Below are 15965 nucleotides of genomic sequence, written 5' to 3'. Positions count from 1 at the left end.
CAAGAGCCAAGAATTATGGCCACCTCCTCTGAAGACTGCCCAAACTAAGCTAATATGAATACTTAAGTGTAAAGAAATTATGGTTTGTAATCTGTTATTTTTCACTAACTTCATCATTTTATTTTAAAATAACACATTTCTCTTACCTCTTCAGGTAATCTCAAATTTCTCCCTCACTCCCTCACTCAACATATGGAACTTGAGGAAGCTAAAACTTGAATGAGAAACAAATTACCCAAGGTCTCTTAGTAAATCAGTACCAAATGAATACAAAATGTACAGACCATAAACGAATACCTGTTCAGTCTAAGTGGTCCACTGAGAAGCCCATTAAATGGAGACAAAAAGATCATTTGTTCTGGAGCTTTTAATACCATTCATTCAAAACTGAACACAATACATGCCATTCCCAGGTAGTCGGATCTAATTTTGCTAAGTATATTTGTCTGCTGAGCTAGATAGGTAGATGGTTTTGGTTTTTAGGATGAGTACAACTAGCTAACTGAGAAAATTATCTTTTTTCTCCCCAAAATATAGCTCAGCTAGATGACTATATTCACCCTCAGAGCAGAGTATTATATTATAATGTCATGCCAAAACAGGAAAAAAAAGTCCTAACACTGAAGGCAAAGGTTCCTTCCCAACAGACTGGTATCTCTTTAATTTGTTCTTGCTATGAAAATTTAGTCCTAGTAGAGAGCTATAGACTAGTGTTTGCAAGTTTAACATAGTGTTTTGTTAGCTTTTACCACAATCATTATTCTGAAATTCTCTGAACTAAAATGAATCAATACCAAGGCCTGACATTCAAACCTGAAGTGAAGATTGCACACAAACGTACTTACTAATAAACACTTCAGGTTTAAGGATTTCTCCTTCTTGAGAATGACCAGTGCTGCCAGTCCACAAAAAGTATAACCACCATGGGCCTCCATGCCTGGCACACCACCAATTCCACCTTCCCAGTTCTGACACCTAAAAGGGAATGAATAAAACAAAGGAATAATCAGCAATACCTAATTGATGCCAATACTAAATGCATGTTCACAAACTAAATATCATTTCTTCTAATAAATAATGAAAACACATTTTAAATTCAATAGTCACAATTCAGAAAATTAACAATATCAATAATATCACCTGGTTCTACAATCCCTGGAACTAAACAGTCTTCCTTCTTCAGCCAGTCATTTTGCACCATTTCATTACACTTATACTTTCCCTATCACCACCTCTTTTTCACCTCTAGAACTAAGACTTATAATCAAATTAACAATAAAATTGTCTCTCAAAGGCATGTCAATTGATGGCTATATTACATATAGCCAATATATATATATTCACTCTTTGGGACTTCCCAGGCTAGCCTGATTATCACTTCCTTATATGTGCTATCTTCCCCATTAGAAGATATAACTTGTCAGCGCAGAGACTGCTTCAATTTTGTATTTATACCTCGAACATTTAGCACAATGCTGGGCATACAGTGTTTCATAAATAGTTTTCATTTATTCATTAACAATAAAGTTGCATGAGACCTTTCCCCTCCAAAGAAGTCAAAGTTTAACTGAGCTTAAAAACATTCTACCAGAAGTAATAAAAGGACTGTTCAAAATTATAATTTCTTTGGACAGCTGAATGGTTCTTGCTCTTGATGCCATGCCTGGAATTCACTCCATCTTTACTTCTATCTCTTAGAATCTCCTTTATTCCTTCAAAATGTAGATTAGTCGTCACATGAAGTAATATAGTCATAATCTTTAGTTACTAGTTGTCCAGGAATACTTCAAGATTGAGTTTCAAGAATAAAAGGTTTTTGATGTTTTTTTTAAAACAAGTTATATTAAATCACACTTTGAATTACTGTTTTTCTTACCTTGCTATCCATTCTGCAGTACCTTCAAAGAGTTTAGGTGTGATGATATTAGTTAGGGAAGCAACTGAGGCAGCACAGTAAGCACTTCTAAAAAAGTTGACAGAGACAAAGGGTTCAGTTTTGGAGACAATCGTATATTGTTCACTCAGTTTCAGACTCTTTTCCCAGTGGGTGGTAATTATGTGCTTAATATACAGCCACCCCATCTGATTCCCCAATGGAGAAAACTGGCATTCTATTCTCATCTTCACATGGCAAGTTTACATACAAAGATATAACGAAGGTATTGAACCCATGTCATTTAGAAATGAATTTACCCTTTCCTTCTGTGATTTAGAATGACTTGATACCAGTGCCATCAACCTTTCAATTCAATATTTAGTAATGGCCAACAATATTCAAGGTATACTGGTAGATACTGGTGATTTAAAGACAAAAATGAAAGTTATAATCCTCAAGGAGCTTACATTCAACTGGAAGAATCATTTTTGGTAATAGCTTTAATTTGTAATATACACAACTGTTAATATTAATGCCAGAGATATTTTTTGCCAAGCTTAATTGTAGCAATTTAAAATTTTTCACTATTTTGTTTATGTTGTTCAAGATAATTCAGTATGAGAACTACATACTAATTATTTTCTTTATGAAAGCCCATCTTAAAAAAAATTAAAAAGACCTTCTTATAATGCATATTTATCTGGCTAAGAAGCTAGAGAGAGGGTCCTAAGAAGATTCTTATGAAAGTGACATTAGAGTGAAGCTGAGGCATTCAAATGAATACTTCTTGATCACTGATTAACCATTTTGTTTAAACATATTGCAGAGAAGTCAAACAAGCAACATAAGGGGTATTAAAAATAAGCTAGCCTAGATATAAAACAGAAACTTTACAGACTTTTTGGTGTAATCTTAATCTGTGATAAAATAACCTCTTTAGGAAAGTCTATTTAAAAAAAAAGTTACACGTTTATTTGCCTTCTACTTTATTGTAAAGTACTTAGAAGATGAAGAGGACTTCAAATACATCAAAACAAAAACATTAATCCACCTGAGACACTCAGTTTTTTTTCTTAAAAGGCAAAAAATGAGAGAATATAGAAATATCCACTTACCTCTTCCCAGATAAAAGCAGATATTATCAGAACTTTGAATTTTGTTTTCTATTACATATCACATAATGAATAATCTTTATTAGCATTACACACTCAAAGAAGCAAAGTATGAAATCCAGCAGTAGAATAAAGCAGTATTAGGGAAAATATGAAGTGGCATCTTAGGAATTTTCCAAGTAAGCAAAAATTTTATTTGGGATCCTCCTTTTCAGTTACTGAAAAGACCAATGGAGGCCACAGTTCTAAAATCACATCCTCTAAAATCAAGGTCTTCAAAGACAAAAACAAACTCCCACAGACCCAGAAAAGCTGGTTAAAAGATTGACTGCACTGGCTGAGACACTGGGCTAGAAACCAGATGACTAGAAGCTTTCAAATTTTTAAAAAGGCACAAGTCTCCTGAAAAGATATTGTAGCTGACGTAGAATAATTCTCAACACTTCAGTCTGGCTTAATTCGTCCCACGATCATATTTTGTTTCATTTGTTCCAGTGTCATAGGTCACTTCTACAGTCAATCCCACCTTTCCAGCATAATCTTTCCAATCATCTAGTCCTTAAACTTTGTTTTGAAGAAAATAAAAACTATTTCTTCTAATCACTCTCATAATCCCTATTTCTATGGAAGCCTAAGAGGAACAGGGAAGTAAACAGAAGGGTCTCCCTTTCTTTTTGTTTGATAAGAATATACAATAACCAAACTTTTTAGATACTCTTAAAGTGAGCTTTGCAGTATTTCATACACACACACATTCTGATATCTGTCTTGCTCATTATCCTCAAAATCATAGGTATCAAAAGTATAGGCTCAATACATATTAGAAGCAAACTGAAGAAGCACAATATGAGAGCTGCAGGTCATATTATTACAACCTGTTTTAACCTGGTTTATTTAAAGCCCAGACAAAACCAAAGAAATGTGACAATATATAAGGAAAAAAAGCTTTGTAAAATATTAAATGTCATACAAATATAAACTTTTTATATTACTATTCAGGTCATAAGTTGCCAATTTAAAATGCATAACCATCAAACAAATGTCAATGGCACCTAAGCATGGTGCAGAGTTCCCAAGAATCTACCTAGGTTCTAGCCTACCCCGTTCATATTCTTTCTTTCTTTCTTTTTTTTTTTTTTTTTAATAACTTTTTATTGACAGAACCCATGCCAGGGTAATTTTTTACATTATTCCTTGCACTCACTTCTGTTCCGATTTTTCCCCTCCCTCCCTCCACTCCCTCCCCCAAATGGCAAGCAATTCTATACATGTTAAATATGCCACAGTATTTCCTAGATACAATATATGTGTGCAGAACCGAACAGATCTCTTGTTGCACAGGGAGAATTGGATTCAGAAGATAGAAATAACCCGGGAAGAAAAACAAAAATGCAAGTAATTTACATTCATTTCCCAGTGTTCTTTCTTTGGGTGTAGCTGCTTCTGTCCATCTTTGATCAATTGAAACTGAGTTAGATCTCTTTGTTGAAGAAATCCACTTCCATCAGAATGCATTCTCATACAGTATTGTTGTTGAAGTATATTATGATCTCCTGGTTCTGCTCATTTCACTTAGCATCAGTTCATGTAAGTCTCTCCAAGCCTCTCTGTACTCATCCTGTTGGTCATTTCTTACATAGGCAGCACAGTAAACACTTCTAAAAAAGTGCTTTCCATATTCCTTAACATTCATATACCACAATTTACTCAACCATTCTCCAATTGATGGGCATCCATTCATTTTCCAGCTTCTAGCCACTACAAACAGGGCTGCCACAAACATTTTGGCACATACAGGTCCCTTTTCCTTCTTTAGTATCTCTTTGGGGTATAAGCCCAGTAGAAACACTGCTGGATCAAAGGGTATGCACAGTTTGATAACTTTTTGAGCATAGTTCCAAATTGCTTTCCAGAATGGCTGGATAGATATTCTTTCAAAGTAAACTAATTTCCAAGTATTTTTCTCTCATCCCTTTAATTTCTATTCTATATACACTAAGCTGTCTATTTTCCTTTGATACATAAAAAGATAAGCTCTGAAGGATCACTATTCTCATGAACAAACAAGAAAAATCACTTAGGTACAGCTTTTTAGTTTTAAGAAAAATTTCTACATATTAAGAAATCTTACAGAAAAGATCCACGCCAATGCCCCACTATGATAAAGAGATGACCTTTGCTTCCTGCTGGCACAGCTAACGCTTGGTAAGTGCTAGAAAGGCTTTGACAATGATTGTGACAGAATGCCTGTCTTATGAGTACTAGCCTTGATAAGTATGGAAAGGTAGTCAATCCATTAAGCAGGTATTTGGTCTAAGTAACCCTATGAAACAAAGATATAAATGGCCCTAATTGATACTGCTGTAACAGAAAAGAAAAAGTTTAGAGAATTCTAGTTTTGGGGCCAGTTATAAACATTATCTCTTTTTGAGTGGAGAGGGTAATTGGGGTTAAGTGACTTGGCCAGGATCATATGACTAATAAGTATCTGAGACTAAATTTTAACTCAGGTCCTCCTGACTCCAAAGCCAGTGTTCTATCCACTGAACCCCCTAGCTGCCCCTAAACATTAAGTTTCTATTGGTATTTTAATGTGACCAATAAGACAGACCAGATCTTTAAATCCTCCTGGTACTTTCTTCACCACCCCAACTAGCTGTTCACTTGGTGATATGTCTCTAGATGGCATGAGAATGATCTTTCTGTCTACTAATAACTTGAATAATGTTGCTGGCCAACTATTGGTCAAAATGTTGAGAGTTCTGAAACTTAGATGTCTTCCAGTGGTCCCTATCTATAATTATTTGTTGATTCATTCGCAAAAGAGAATAATTTTCTTTTAAGTTTTACAAATCAGGCATTTCAAAGAATTCTTAATTTTCCATTTCTATTTGAAAGATGTGATGAAATACAAAAGCCACAATGTTGTATAGAAAAATTCTTTCAAATAGAAATATGAAGTAAACAAATCTAAAGGAATACCTTTTTTATGCTCATCCTGAAAATCCATCTAAAGACATAGGCTCTCTTTAGGAGAAGATGACAGTTTCAAAACTTAAATTGGTTATTTTGCAAAAACTTTTTTCTTGAAGCCTATTATGAAATTGTTTGCCAGATTCCTAAACAAAAGAAGTGCCATAATAAAAATGGTCAAGCTGGTTTGTAAAATGAGATAGAGATGAAAGGGGGAAGCAGTTCCATTGTCACATGACATGTTCTAGAACAGTTAATGTTTCTTTTAACATTTTGAAGCCAATGACTGAGAAAATAGCATCTTCATGATGCTCTTTCAATATGTAACTGAATCAAATTACAGACATTTCTCCAAATAGCCAGCTTGTTTTTGTTCATCACATGCTTTCTGACACCACTGAAAAAGTCTCATTTTGTGAGTCTCCTTTGGAAACTATAAAGGTCACTGATGTTTTGGAAGTAGTGAAAAGTTTTGGGAGGGTTAATGGGGGTTGTTTTGTTTTTGGCAAAGAAAACTTTGACTGGAAACAAAAATCTTAACACTTTGCACAAATAGAGCATCTGCAATACTTGGTAATACATCTGGTTTCACTAATTTAGTGGAAAAGTATATTCTTCATATCTTCATCATTCATTTTTTTTATATGAACTAACAACAAAGACTTCCAACAATTCTGAAAAAAGTTTCATTAGTTATCATACAAACCATCAACTTTATCAGAAGAAAATCTCTTGACTCATCACATTTTTAAAAGATTTCGTTAAAAAACTGGAGCAAAGAATTTTATTCATCACCTGCGAGATATTTTTAATTATAAAAATGATATCAATGTTTCAATTTTAGGTCCTAAAATCATCATTATGAATGCTACTGAAAAATCACAAGTTTTCTTGGCTAAGCTGCAGATATGGAAGAATAGAAAAGAAGCAAACTTTCTTGAAAAGTTTTAAATACTAGAGAAAGTGTTTTACACCAAGATAAAGTTGAGATAAAAATTCTCTATCAATTTCTTTGAAAAGATAAATCTGTTAACATCAGGAAACACTTCAAAACTTTTTCAAAAGTTTTTTCTACCTTGATGGCATTAAGTTGCTCATGAATTCACAATCCTTTTCTTTTCTATAAACTGCACTGAAAGACCCAACACAGCCTATGTCCAACACAAAGTTTAACAAAACTTAATTCTAACTTGCCTTTTTTTAAAATGTTTTCTGATTTGTATTGTTCTTGATTTTAAGTATTTTTTCTACTCACTTCAACCCAAACTGAGGAAAAACGAAACCCTTCTCTGAAAAGATTCCCTTTATAATTTACAGCACAGTAGTATTCTATCACAGTTATACACCATATATATTCCAACTGATAGGTTGTTTCCATTTCTTTGCTATTACCAATTTTCAATTCTTTTGCATTGCAAAAAGAACTGCTATATTATTGTACAAAAGTTTCCTTTGCTTACAACGAATCCCTCCCTTATCTATATATTTTCTTTTCTCTGCCCTCTCTTTTCCTTCCCTCTAATTTCTCTGTTGAGTGTAATATATTTTTGTAGCCAGCTATGTGTATTTTTCCCTCTTCTGAGTAGGTTCAAAGAGTGAGGTTCAAATCATTCTTGATTGTATAGACTTCTATTTGAATGCTGATTTTGTGAGAAAATTTTCCTCTTCCTTACTTGTCCCCCAGTATAATCCTTTTTCCTTCCTCTTCTATTCTTCTTTCAAGATAATCAAAACATAAAAGAACTACTTCCAACTAGACTTTTGATAATAGGATTCTGAGGGGACACATAAATCATCTTCCTATATTAAAATGTTAGCTGTTTATCCTTTAGTTCCTAACATTGTCCACTTCTGTTTACCTTTTCATGCTTCTCTTGGCTCCTCTGTATTTAGAAGTTTCTATGCAGGTCTAGTCTTTTCATCATGAATGCTTCAAAGTCCTCTATTTCATTAAAGATCCAGTTTTCTTCCAATTACATTATATTGTTTTTCTGAATTATTCTTTGCTTTTGTCCTCTTGAATAGCATATTCAAATTTTTCATTCATTCACAATAGGGCTTCTAGCATGTATGAGTCTGAAGGCTTCTTACTACTTGAATTTTTTCTTTCTGACTGCAATTTTTTTTAAAAACAAAAAGCTCTGGATTTTGGCTATAATGTTCCTGGTAGTTTTCATTTGGGGATTTTTTTCAGGATAAGACCCATTGCATCCTTTCAATTTCCACTTTGCCCTTCAATTTTAAAAAATCTCAGGAATTTTCTTCAATGATTCCTTCAAATTTGATCATGGTTTTCAGGGAGGCCAATGATTCTTTTTTTTAAGAGTCTTCTGTGTATTTATTGTTTTACGGCAGAATGTCCAATTACACATAACCATAAACTGCCAAATAGTCAGCTGTGCAAAATAGTATATATAGTGCTTAAGCACAAAGCATTACATTTAAAAAATATAAATACTTAAACACAATTTTAAGGTCCTATCAAAACGGCATTTAAGCTAGATAGTCTGATTTGATCTGCCTTCTTGGACCCACCATAATTGTTATTTCCCCCAAAACCAATAGAATCAATATTCTGAATCATCATCAGTTCTACTATGTGAATAATTGATCACAATAAATAAATCTCTTTTTCTAAGAGTTTCCCTGGCTCCTCTACAAACATGATCTGATAAAAAGATAACAGGTATTTCTTGAAGGTCTATGGTTCAAAATGCTTAAGTATGATTAAGTATCTACATGATTTATTTTCCTGGTTCCATTTTTAGTTAGGATGAGCTAACTTTCTTCATAACATCACACAGGAAAAGCAAGAAAGCTCCACCCATACCTCTAAGAACACCAGACCAGGCACCCTTGAAGAAAGTTTTGTCACCCTCATCTTTAGCAATCTTCCTCTAGCAGTCAGTTGTGCCAGTGTACCTATCAGCTCCTTTGAGCCCAGACTGTACCATCATTCGCCACTTTATTACCAAAGGGATAGGAAACCACATCTGCCACAACAGTCATTGTTTGTGCAATCACCCAATTTATCACAATATAATAAAAAAAGAAAAGTGTTCTTGGGATCTGAAAGCATACCTTTTGCTGTATCATAGATGCCAAAGTAGGTTGCTCTATAAATAATGATACTCTGCATTGAGACATTGAAACCTTGATACAAGCTAAGAATTCCATCAGACTTGGTGATTTTTCATAAGGCAGGCCTTTGAATTCTCCTCAGTACCAGATTTCCCAAGCAGGTTCTTGCAAAATTCAAGGGGGAGCTAAAGCAGAGAGAAGGGGCTTCGGAAGCATCACCAGAGGCAAGATTGCTAGCAAAATACCCCTAAAATTGTGTATATTTGTCCATTCCTCCCTAAAATATTTGCTTAGTCTTATCCTTAAAAGCAAAGGTAAGAGCCTGAAGAGGAAAATATCTGATGAAATTTGCCAATTACCATGCCAGAAGGAAAGCACCCCTTGTTTCTCTGGAATTTGGACTATACAATCCCTTATGCCCTTCTACTGCTTATTTGCAGCAATTTATTTACTTGCATGTTGCATCTGCAATAGTAGCTTGATTCTCTTGATCTGGTTCACCACAGTCTTGGCGATAGCAGTGGTGACACTGCCAGCTAAGAAGTCCTTGGCCAAGGAGATGGTCTGTTCACCATGGTTACTGATGTGGTAGTTGTTGGAGTAATAGCCGGTGAGAGAGGACCGAAAGCTGTAACTTGTTGCTGCCTGCACATTCCCTTGCTACAGCTTGGACTGAAAGGGTAGTCAAATGATTCTTAAAATTTTTCTTCAACATGTTTCCCAAACTAGTTGTTTGTGCTATGAGATACTTCATATTTTCTTTTTCTTTTTTCAATCTTTTGATTTAAGTTTTAATATTTCTTGTTATCTCATGAAGCCATTGTCTTTTATTTATTCTATTGTAAATAATTCTACTTATTTATTCTACAGTCTACTGAACTACTTAATTGCTGCTTATTTCTGAATCTGCTCCTTGTCCAGTGCATATTCTAAGGGCCGCAATTTCCCCTTACCCTGGAAAGTTATATCTAGGTATAGGCTCCTTCTCATCTGTAACCCAGAATTGAGTAATAAATAACTGAGCTGACACCAGTTCCTCACCCCTGTGCAAGTATAAGCCCCTCTATGACAGATTTGGAACCTCTTCCTATTCTGGGGTATGACTTCTTGCAACTGAATACTCTAAATACTCTATTTATACTTAATAGATATTAATACTTAATTGAATTGAATACTTAAATACTCCATTCCTTACTAGACTCTATCTCCAGTATTGTTAATCTAGAATTAGAAAAATAATTACTAATTTCTGCCCTTTTGGATTTCTCAATCAGGAGTTAGTCTGATCTGTTTTCGAGATCTGTTTGGAAGAATTTGGAGAAAGCTTAGCTGTTCTTCATGCTGTTCCACCATCAGAATTCCCAACATTTAAACATACTATAAGCATCAAACATTATACAGCTGATATCTATCTAGATAAGACAGTTCAAAGCTCACTGCTTCCTGAGCCACAGGAAATACTTAGGAAACAAAGGTATTAAAGTGCAACACTAAATTAAGATCTGAAGGAAGTTAAAAGCACAACAAAAGATATTCTTTAAAGGCACCCAAAATAAGGAAACTAGATATCATCCACCTATCTATATGTCTATATGTCAGATGGAGACATTTGACAGGGGCCTCTGTCTGGGTGATCTCACAAAGACCAAGCCAGTATCTGGACAAGAAATCTATAGAATAGAAAGGTCTCTACAATCTATAGGAAAAGTTCATCTTTAATTTTACCTTAAGAAATTACAATTAGAGGCAGCTAAGTGGAGCAGTATTTAGAGCACCAGCCCTGAAGTCAGAAGGACCTGCGTTCAAACCTGGTCTCAAACAATGAACACTTCCTGTGTGACCCTGGGCAAGTTACCTTTTTTTTTTTTTAAATTTTTATTTAATAATTACTTTATATTGACACTCTTTTCTGTTCCGATTTTTTTTTCCCTCCCTTCCTCCACCCCCTCCCCTAAATGGCAAGCAGTCCTTTATATGTTGGATATGTTGCAGTATATCCTAGATACAATATATGTTTGCAGAACCGAACAGTTCTCTTGTTGCATAGGGAGAATTGGATTCAGAAGGTATAAATAACCCGGGAAGAAAAACAAAAATGCAGATAGTTCACATTCGTTTCCCAGTGTTCTTTCTTTGGGTGTAGGTGCTTTTGTCCGTCATTTATCAATTGAAACTCAGTTAGGTCTCTTTGTCAAAGAAATCCACTTCCATCAAAATATGTCCTCATACAATATCGTTGTCGAAGTGTATAATGATCTCCTGGTTCTGCTCATTTCACTAAGCATCAGTTCATGTAAGTCTCGCCAGTCCTCTCTGTATTCATCCTGCTGGTCATTTCTTACAGAACAATAATATTCCATAACATTCATATACCACAATTTACCCAGCCATTCTCCAATTGATGGGTATCCATTCATTTTCCAGTTTCTAGCCACTACAAATAGGGCTGCTACAAACATTTTGGCACATACAGGTCCCTTTCCCTTCTTTAGTATTTCTTTGGGATATAAGCTGGGCAAGTTACTTAACCCCAATTGCCTCAGCAAAATAAAGAAAGAAAGAAAGAATTGGGAAAAAAAAATTACAATTAACTTAGTTAAGGCATGAAATTGAAGGGACCCCGAAACTAGAAAACTCCTTGAAGGAGAAAATCTCCTTCAACTCTGCCTTAGTGAGGAACCCCACCTGAGGGAAACAAGACAAACAGTTTCATTCTGTTATCTTGGTGGGGTTGGTTCAGTCCTGAGCAAAAGAATTCCAACCCTATTGAATTAAAGAAATTCATTGAATTCTATTCAAATTCCAACTCAAGCTGAAACTCAGCTAGTAGATGAGCCAACTTGGGACTCTACACACTAAGCCCCTTTAGCTTGTAGCCAAAGCTCCTATTATAAAAGAGCCAATCTAAAATCCTCTTTGCAGAGTTTCTAAACATGCCATGCTATGCCAAGAAGGCCTCTGCCCACTGGAATAATATTCTTTTCCAGTGCTATCCTCTCTTTACCCTCACCTATTTCCCTAATGAGACTTTATGTCTCTCTGTAAGGATTTCTAACTAACTTCCCAATCCCCATAAAAAACCTCTTTTATCAATCTAGGTTTTCGGGTCTGTAAATTCCTTTACAGAGAATCTGTACTGTCAGAAGAGGGTTCCCCAAAACTCCCTATCCTTGAGCTGAATCCCAAGGGAGTGCAGGGGAGCCAAACATCTCCATTTGGTTCCCTGAACCCTGAGCCTACCACTAGACCTCATCACTGAACTCCCTGACCACCCTAATCTCATTTTGGTTCCCTAAATCTAGACTTTATCATTTGGTTCCCTATGAATGGGAACCCCAAAATCTAAATCTCATCATATTTTTGGTTCCTACACCAGGAGTCCCCAAAACTAGACTTCACCTTGATGTGGGTATGGTCCCTTTAAGAATTGATTATTCCTTTCTTTCTGATTCCCAACCCCTCCTAGTTGATCAATCCAGGATTTTTTGATTCACAAATCCTGGTCCCTTTGAATTCCATAGAAGATCCGGGCCTGTCCCAGCCCCACCTGGATCTGAGCCAACTTGGGACTGCACCTACAAGCCCCTCTAGCTAAATCTCTCATTATAAAAGAGCTAAGCTGGAATCCTCTCTTTGCAGAGGTTCCAAACTTGCCAGCTTTACGCCTGGCATGCCAGGGATCTCTGTCCACTGAAATCCTGTTTCCGGTGCCCTTCTTATCTCTACCTTTACCTATTTCCTTAACTATACTTTATTTCCAAAGCCCATAATAAACTTATTTTATCAATCTAGCTTTTTGGGCCAATAAATTCTTTTATTGGGGACTCACACCGCTTCTAGACCTCATTTAACTCTGTATCTTTGCACCGAATCCAAAGGGGTTGCAGGGCAGCCCTATTTGACTCCCTGTACTCCAAACCTTCCACTAGACTTCAATTAAACCCTAATCTCATTTAGGTATCCCATATCTAGATCTCATCAATCTCATCAAAATGTTTCTTTATTTCAAGAGCTATATTTTTTTCATTCTAATATACAGGTCTTTAGTTCCATTCTTGCTTAGCTAGACAACTCACAAATAAAATCCTTCATTTTATGTTTATTGTGGATTTAGTTACCTATTTTATTGATATCTCTGTATTGTGCTTTATGATATTTATTTTCTTCACTTTCATTTTCATACTTGAAGTTTTAAATTTAAAGCACTAGTAAATTGTAGCAATAGTGGCAAATTTATAAATGGAAAATAAAAAGGAATCTGGAAATTTCACACAAAAAAGATTTTTTTTGCTGACCCTCAAAAATTTGAGGAAATTTTTTGAAAATTTAAATTGTAAAGGAGTAAAGGTAAGCAAAAGTCCTATGTGTTTTATATAATACATAACATTTTCTATCTAGCATATAAGCTGCTAACTAAATATAGACATTTCTGAAAAGAATTCTGAACCAATGAGAAACCATCTGGTAAAGCACTATATTAATGAATTGAACTATATAATCTATTAGTCTATAGAAGATACTGATGTAAACTGAGATCTTGGGGGGAAGGGTGGTCCTAGATTAGAAATCTCAAACCCCTCTGGGGTCTCCATTCATAGGAGAAATTCCCAGATAAGTAATCTCCTAAAATTCAATTGGAGCTCTTGGCCTGGGGCATAATCACTACTCTCTACTGAACTGAAAATTAGTCCCTCTAATTGCTCCCTGGCTTGGGGTAACAAAAATCCAATATATCAAAGGCTATGTGTCCAAACTTTTGCAAAAGTCTTAATAGGATTTTGCCCATTAAAAAAGTTGTTTTCTTAGAGTAATAAATCCATTTTTTACCACAAACCTCATGCCTGTATTCATTCGGGATTGCAAATTTGCAAAGCCTGGGACCAGCCAGGGGACCCCACTGCTATTAGGGCATCTCTCAGCCCTTATTTCCTCACACCTCAACAATATCACTCAAAATATTTCACCTCAGAGAGACTAAGTCACTAGCTAATGTGTTTGGTTGAAATTATTCATGATTTTCTCAAACCTGATAAAACATTTATTTATGAAGCCGCTACTATTTTTCTTATACTTTTAATTTTCCAGAAAAATAGTTTTAACTTTTAATGGAAAATGCACATTATTAAAATAGATGCAATTCTTTTTTTAAATAGCAGTTTATATTTAAAAACACATAACCAGCTAAATTTTTAAAATTTATTATTGCAACACAGGACAATAATGAGGACTTCAAGGACTCTTATAAAGTCTAATGACACTATGTGACTGAATTAAATAAAACCCACTAAAGATACCTTCTGAAACTGATCCCTAATGAATGGGACTGATTGGATTAAGTATTTCTCAGTATTGTCACATGATCCGTGTTCCCAGAATTCTGGGACCTTGGGGAAGTCATTTGATCTCTGAAGGGATGAACTTTGAACTCTGAGATACAGGAAGTAGCAGGAAGTGACATGACCTGTAGAGACAGCCAGCATTGGTGACCATTGGTCAAGGATGGTTATGTTCTTTTAGTCTATCCAATGAGAAGGCTCGAGTCTTTTGCTTTTAAATCCTGGACAAACCAGAAGCTGGCCAGGTTCCAGTGGCTCCCAGGTTTGTCTGGGCCTCTCCCTGCAGGGATTAAATAAATGCTTTCTCTTTGTACCTGATGATGTATCAGATTAGTTAATTGGGATTAGTTAACCCCACCTGTTCCATACACTAAGAAGCATCTCAAGGTCAAGGTCTCAATTTTTGTCCAGGAATAAACCATGCTTTACTGTGGAGAAGAACAGAAGCAATGAATTTAGTAGAAACACAGACCTTAATATTTATGGTCACTCAAGAATTCAGGGCATTTTTCCCAAATGGGAGCCTAAATCCCAAATAATTCTTAGGCAATTCCACTGTGAGTGATTTTTTAAAAATAAGCTAAAATTTCAGAAAGAAGCCTTTTCCCCAAAAAATATTTAATTCTTATTGTTTTTTGTTAACATTACCTTCATTTCCTTCATATTCTCTCACCTCCCTTGTTCCTTTCCCTTATACAAAAAGCCACTCCTTATAACACAATATAAGAGAGATGAGGAGAAAAAGCAATTCAGCAATACCAACACATCAACTAAACCTAATAATAGATATACAACGTCCTATGACAGTAATCTCCCGTTTCTTCAAAGAAAAGAGGGTTCTCATCTCTTTTCTGAAGCCACACTTAATACAGTATAGGATTGACTAGGATAGTCTGATAGTAAAGGTTCAAGACTTAAAGGAAATGGGATATTTGTAATTCATTTAATAGTTTTAAAAAAAGGAGATTTTCTCAGTTATAACAAAGGAAGGTTACTTAGGAATAACATAACAGCTTACATCGTTTCAGCTAAGCCCACTTGAAGCTTTCTTCAATCATTAATAAACATTTATTAGGTGCATATTGTATGCCAGACACTGTGCTAAGCACTAGAGATACAAAAAGAGGCAAAATAACATTCTTGTTGTCAAGGAGCTTACAATCTAATGGCAATGACAACATGTAAAAAAACAAACATATGAAGCAAATTATATACAAGATAAATAATATTAATTAAAAGAGGGAAAACTACAATTAAGAGCAACATTGAGGAAGGCTTTTTGTAGAAGCCTTTTTGTTGGGACTTCAAAGAAAGATCAGTGGAGCAGAGGGGAGAGAGAGCGTGCCATGCATGGGGGACAGCCAGAGAGAATGAAAGGATGGCCAGGAAGCCAGGGTCCCTGAATTGAAAAATATACGTTGGGGAGTAAGGTATAAGAAGACTGGAAATGCAGGAGGGGACTAAGTTATGAAGGGTTTAAATGTTAGAGTGCCTAAACATGACTTTTACACTTAAGGTACCAGAGAGCCGTGTCACTGGCCAGAATACTTCATTCCTTGAGACAATTAAGTTTTCAGTACAGTCTGT

At 35.3% G+C, this 15965-nt stretch overlaps 1 protein-coding gene and 1 pseudogene across 2 annotated transcripts in view; both read right to left on the bottom strand.

Moving 5' to 3' along the window:
* FNTB (farnesyltransferase, CAAX box, beta) overlaps positions 1–15965 on the bottom strand; it is a 76106-nt gene that overhangs the window by 10663 nt on the left and 49478 nt on the right. For both annotated transcript variants that reach the window (XM_051977824.1, XM_051977825.1), the window contains 2 exons: positions 1877–1963; positions 846–975 (listed from right to left, as the gene is read on the bottom strand). In XM_051977824.1, the coding sequence (XP_051833784.1) occupies positions 846–975; positions 1877–1963 (217 nt within the window). The remainder of the gene's footprint in view (positions 1–845; positions 976–1876; positions 1964–15965) is intronic.
* On the bottom strand, positions 1970–13173 carry LOC127549628 (ADP/ATP translocase 3-like; annotated as a pseudogene).

This window comes from Antechinus flavipes, chromosome 2, assembly GCF_016432865.1.
Source record: "Antechinus flavipes isolate AdamAnt ecotype Samford, QLD, Australia chromosome 2, AdamAnt_v2, whole genome shotgun sequence".
Classification (NCBI taxonomy): domain Eukaryota; kingdom Metazoa; phylum Chordata; class Mammalia; order Dasyuromorphia; family Dasyuridae; genus Antechinus; species Antechinus flavipes.
This window is presented reverse-complemented; position numbering and strand designations above follow the sequence as displayed.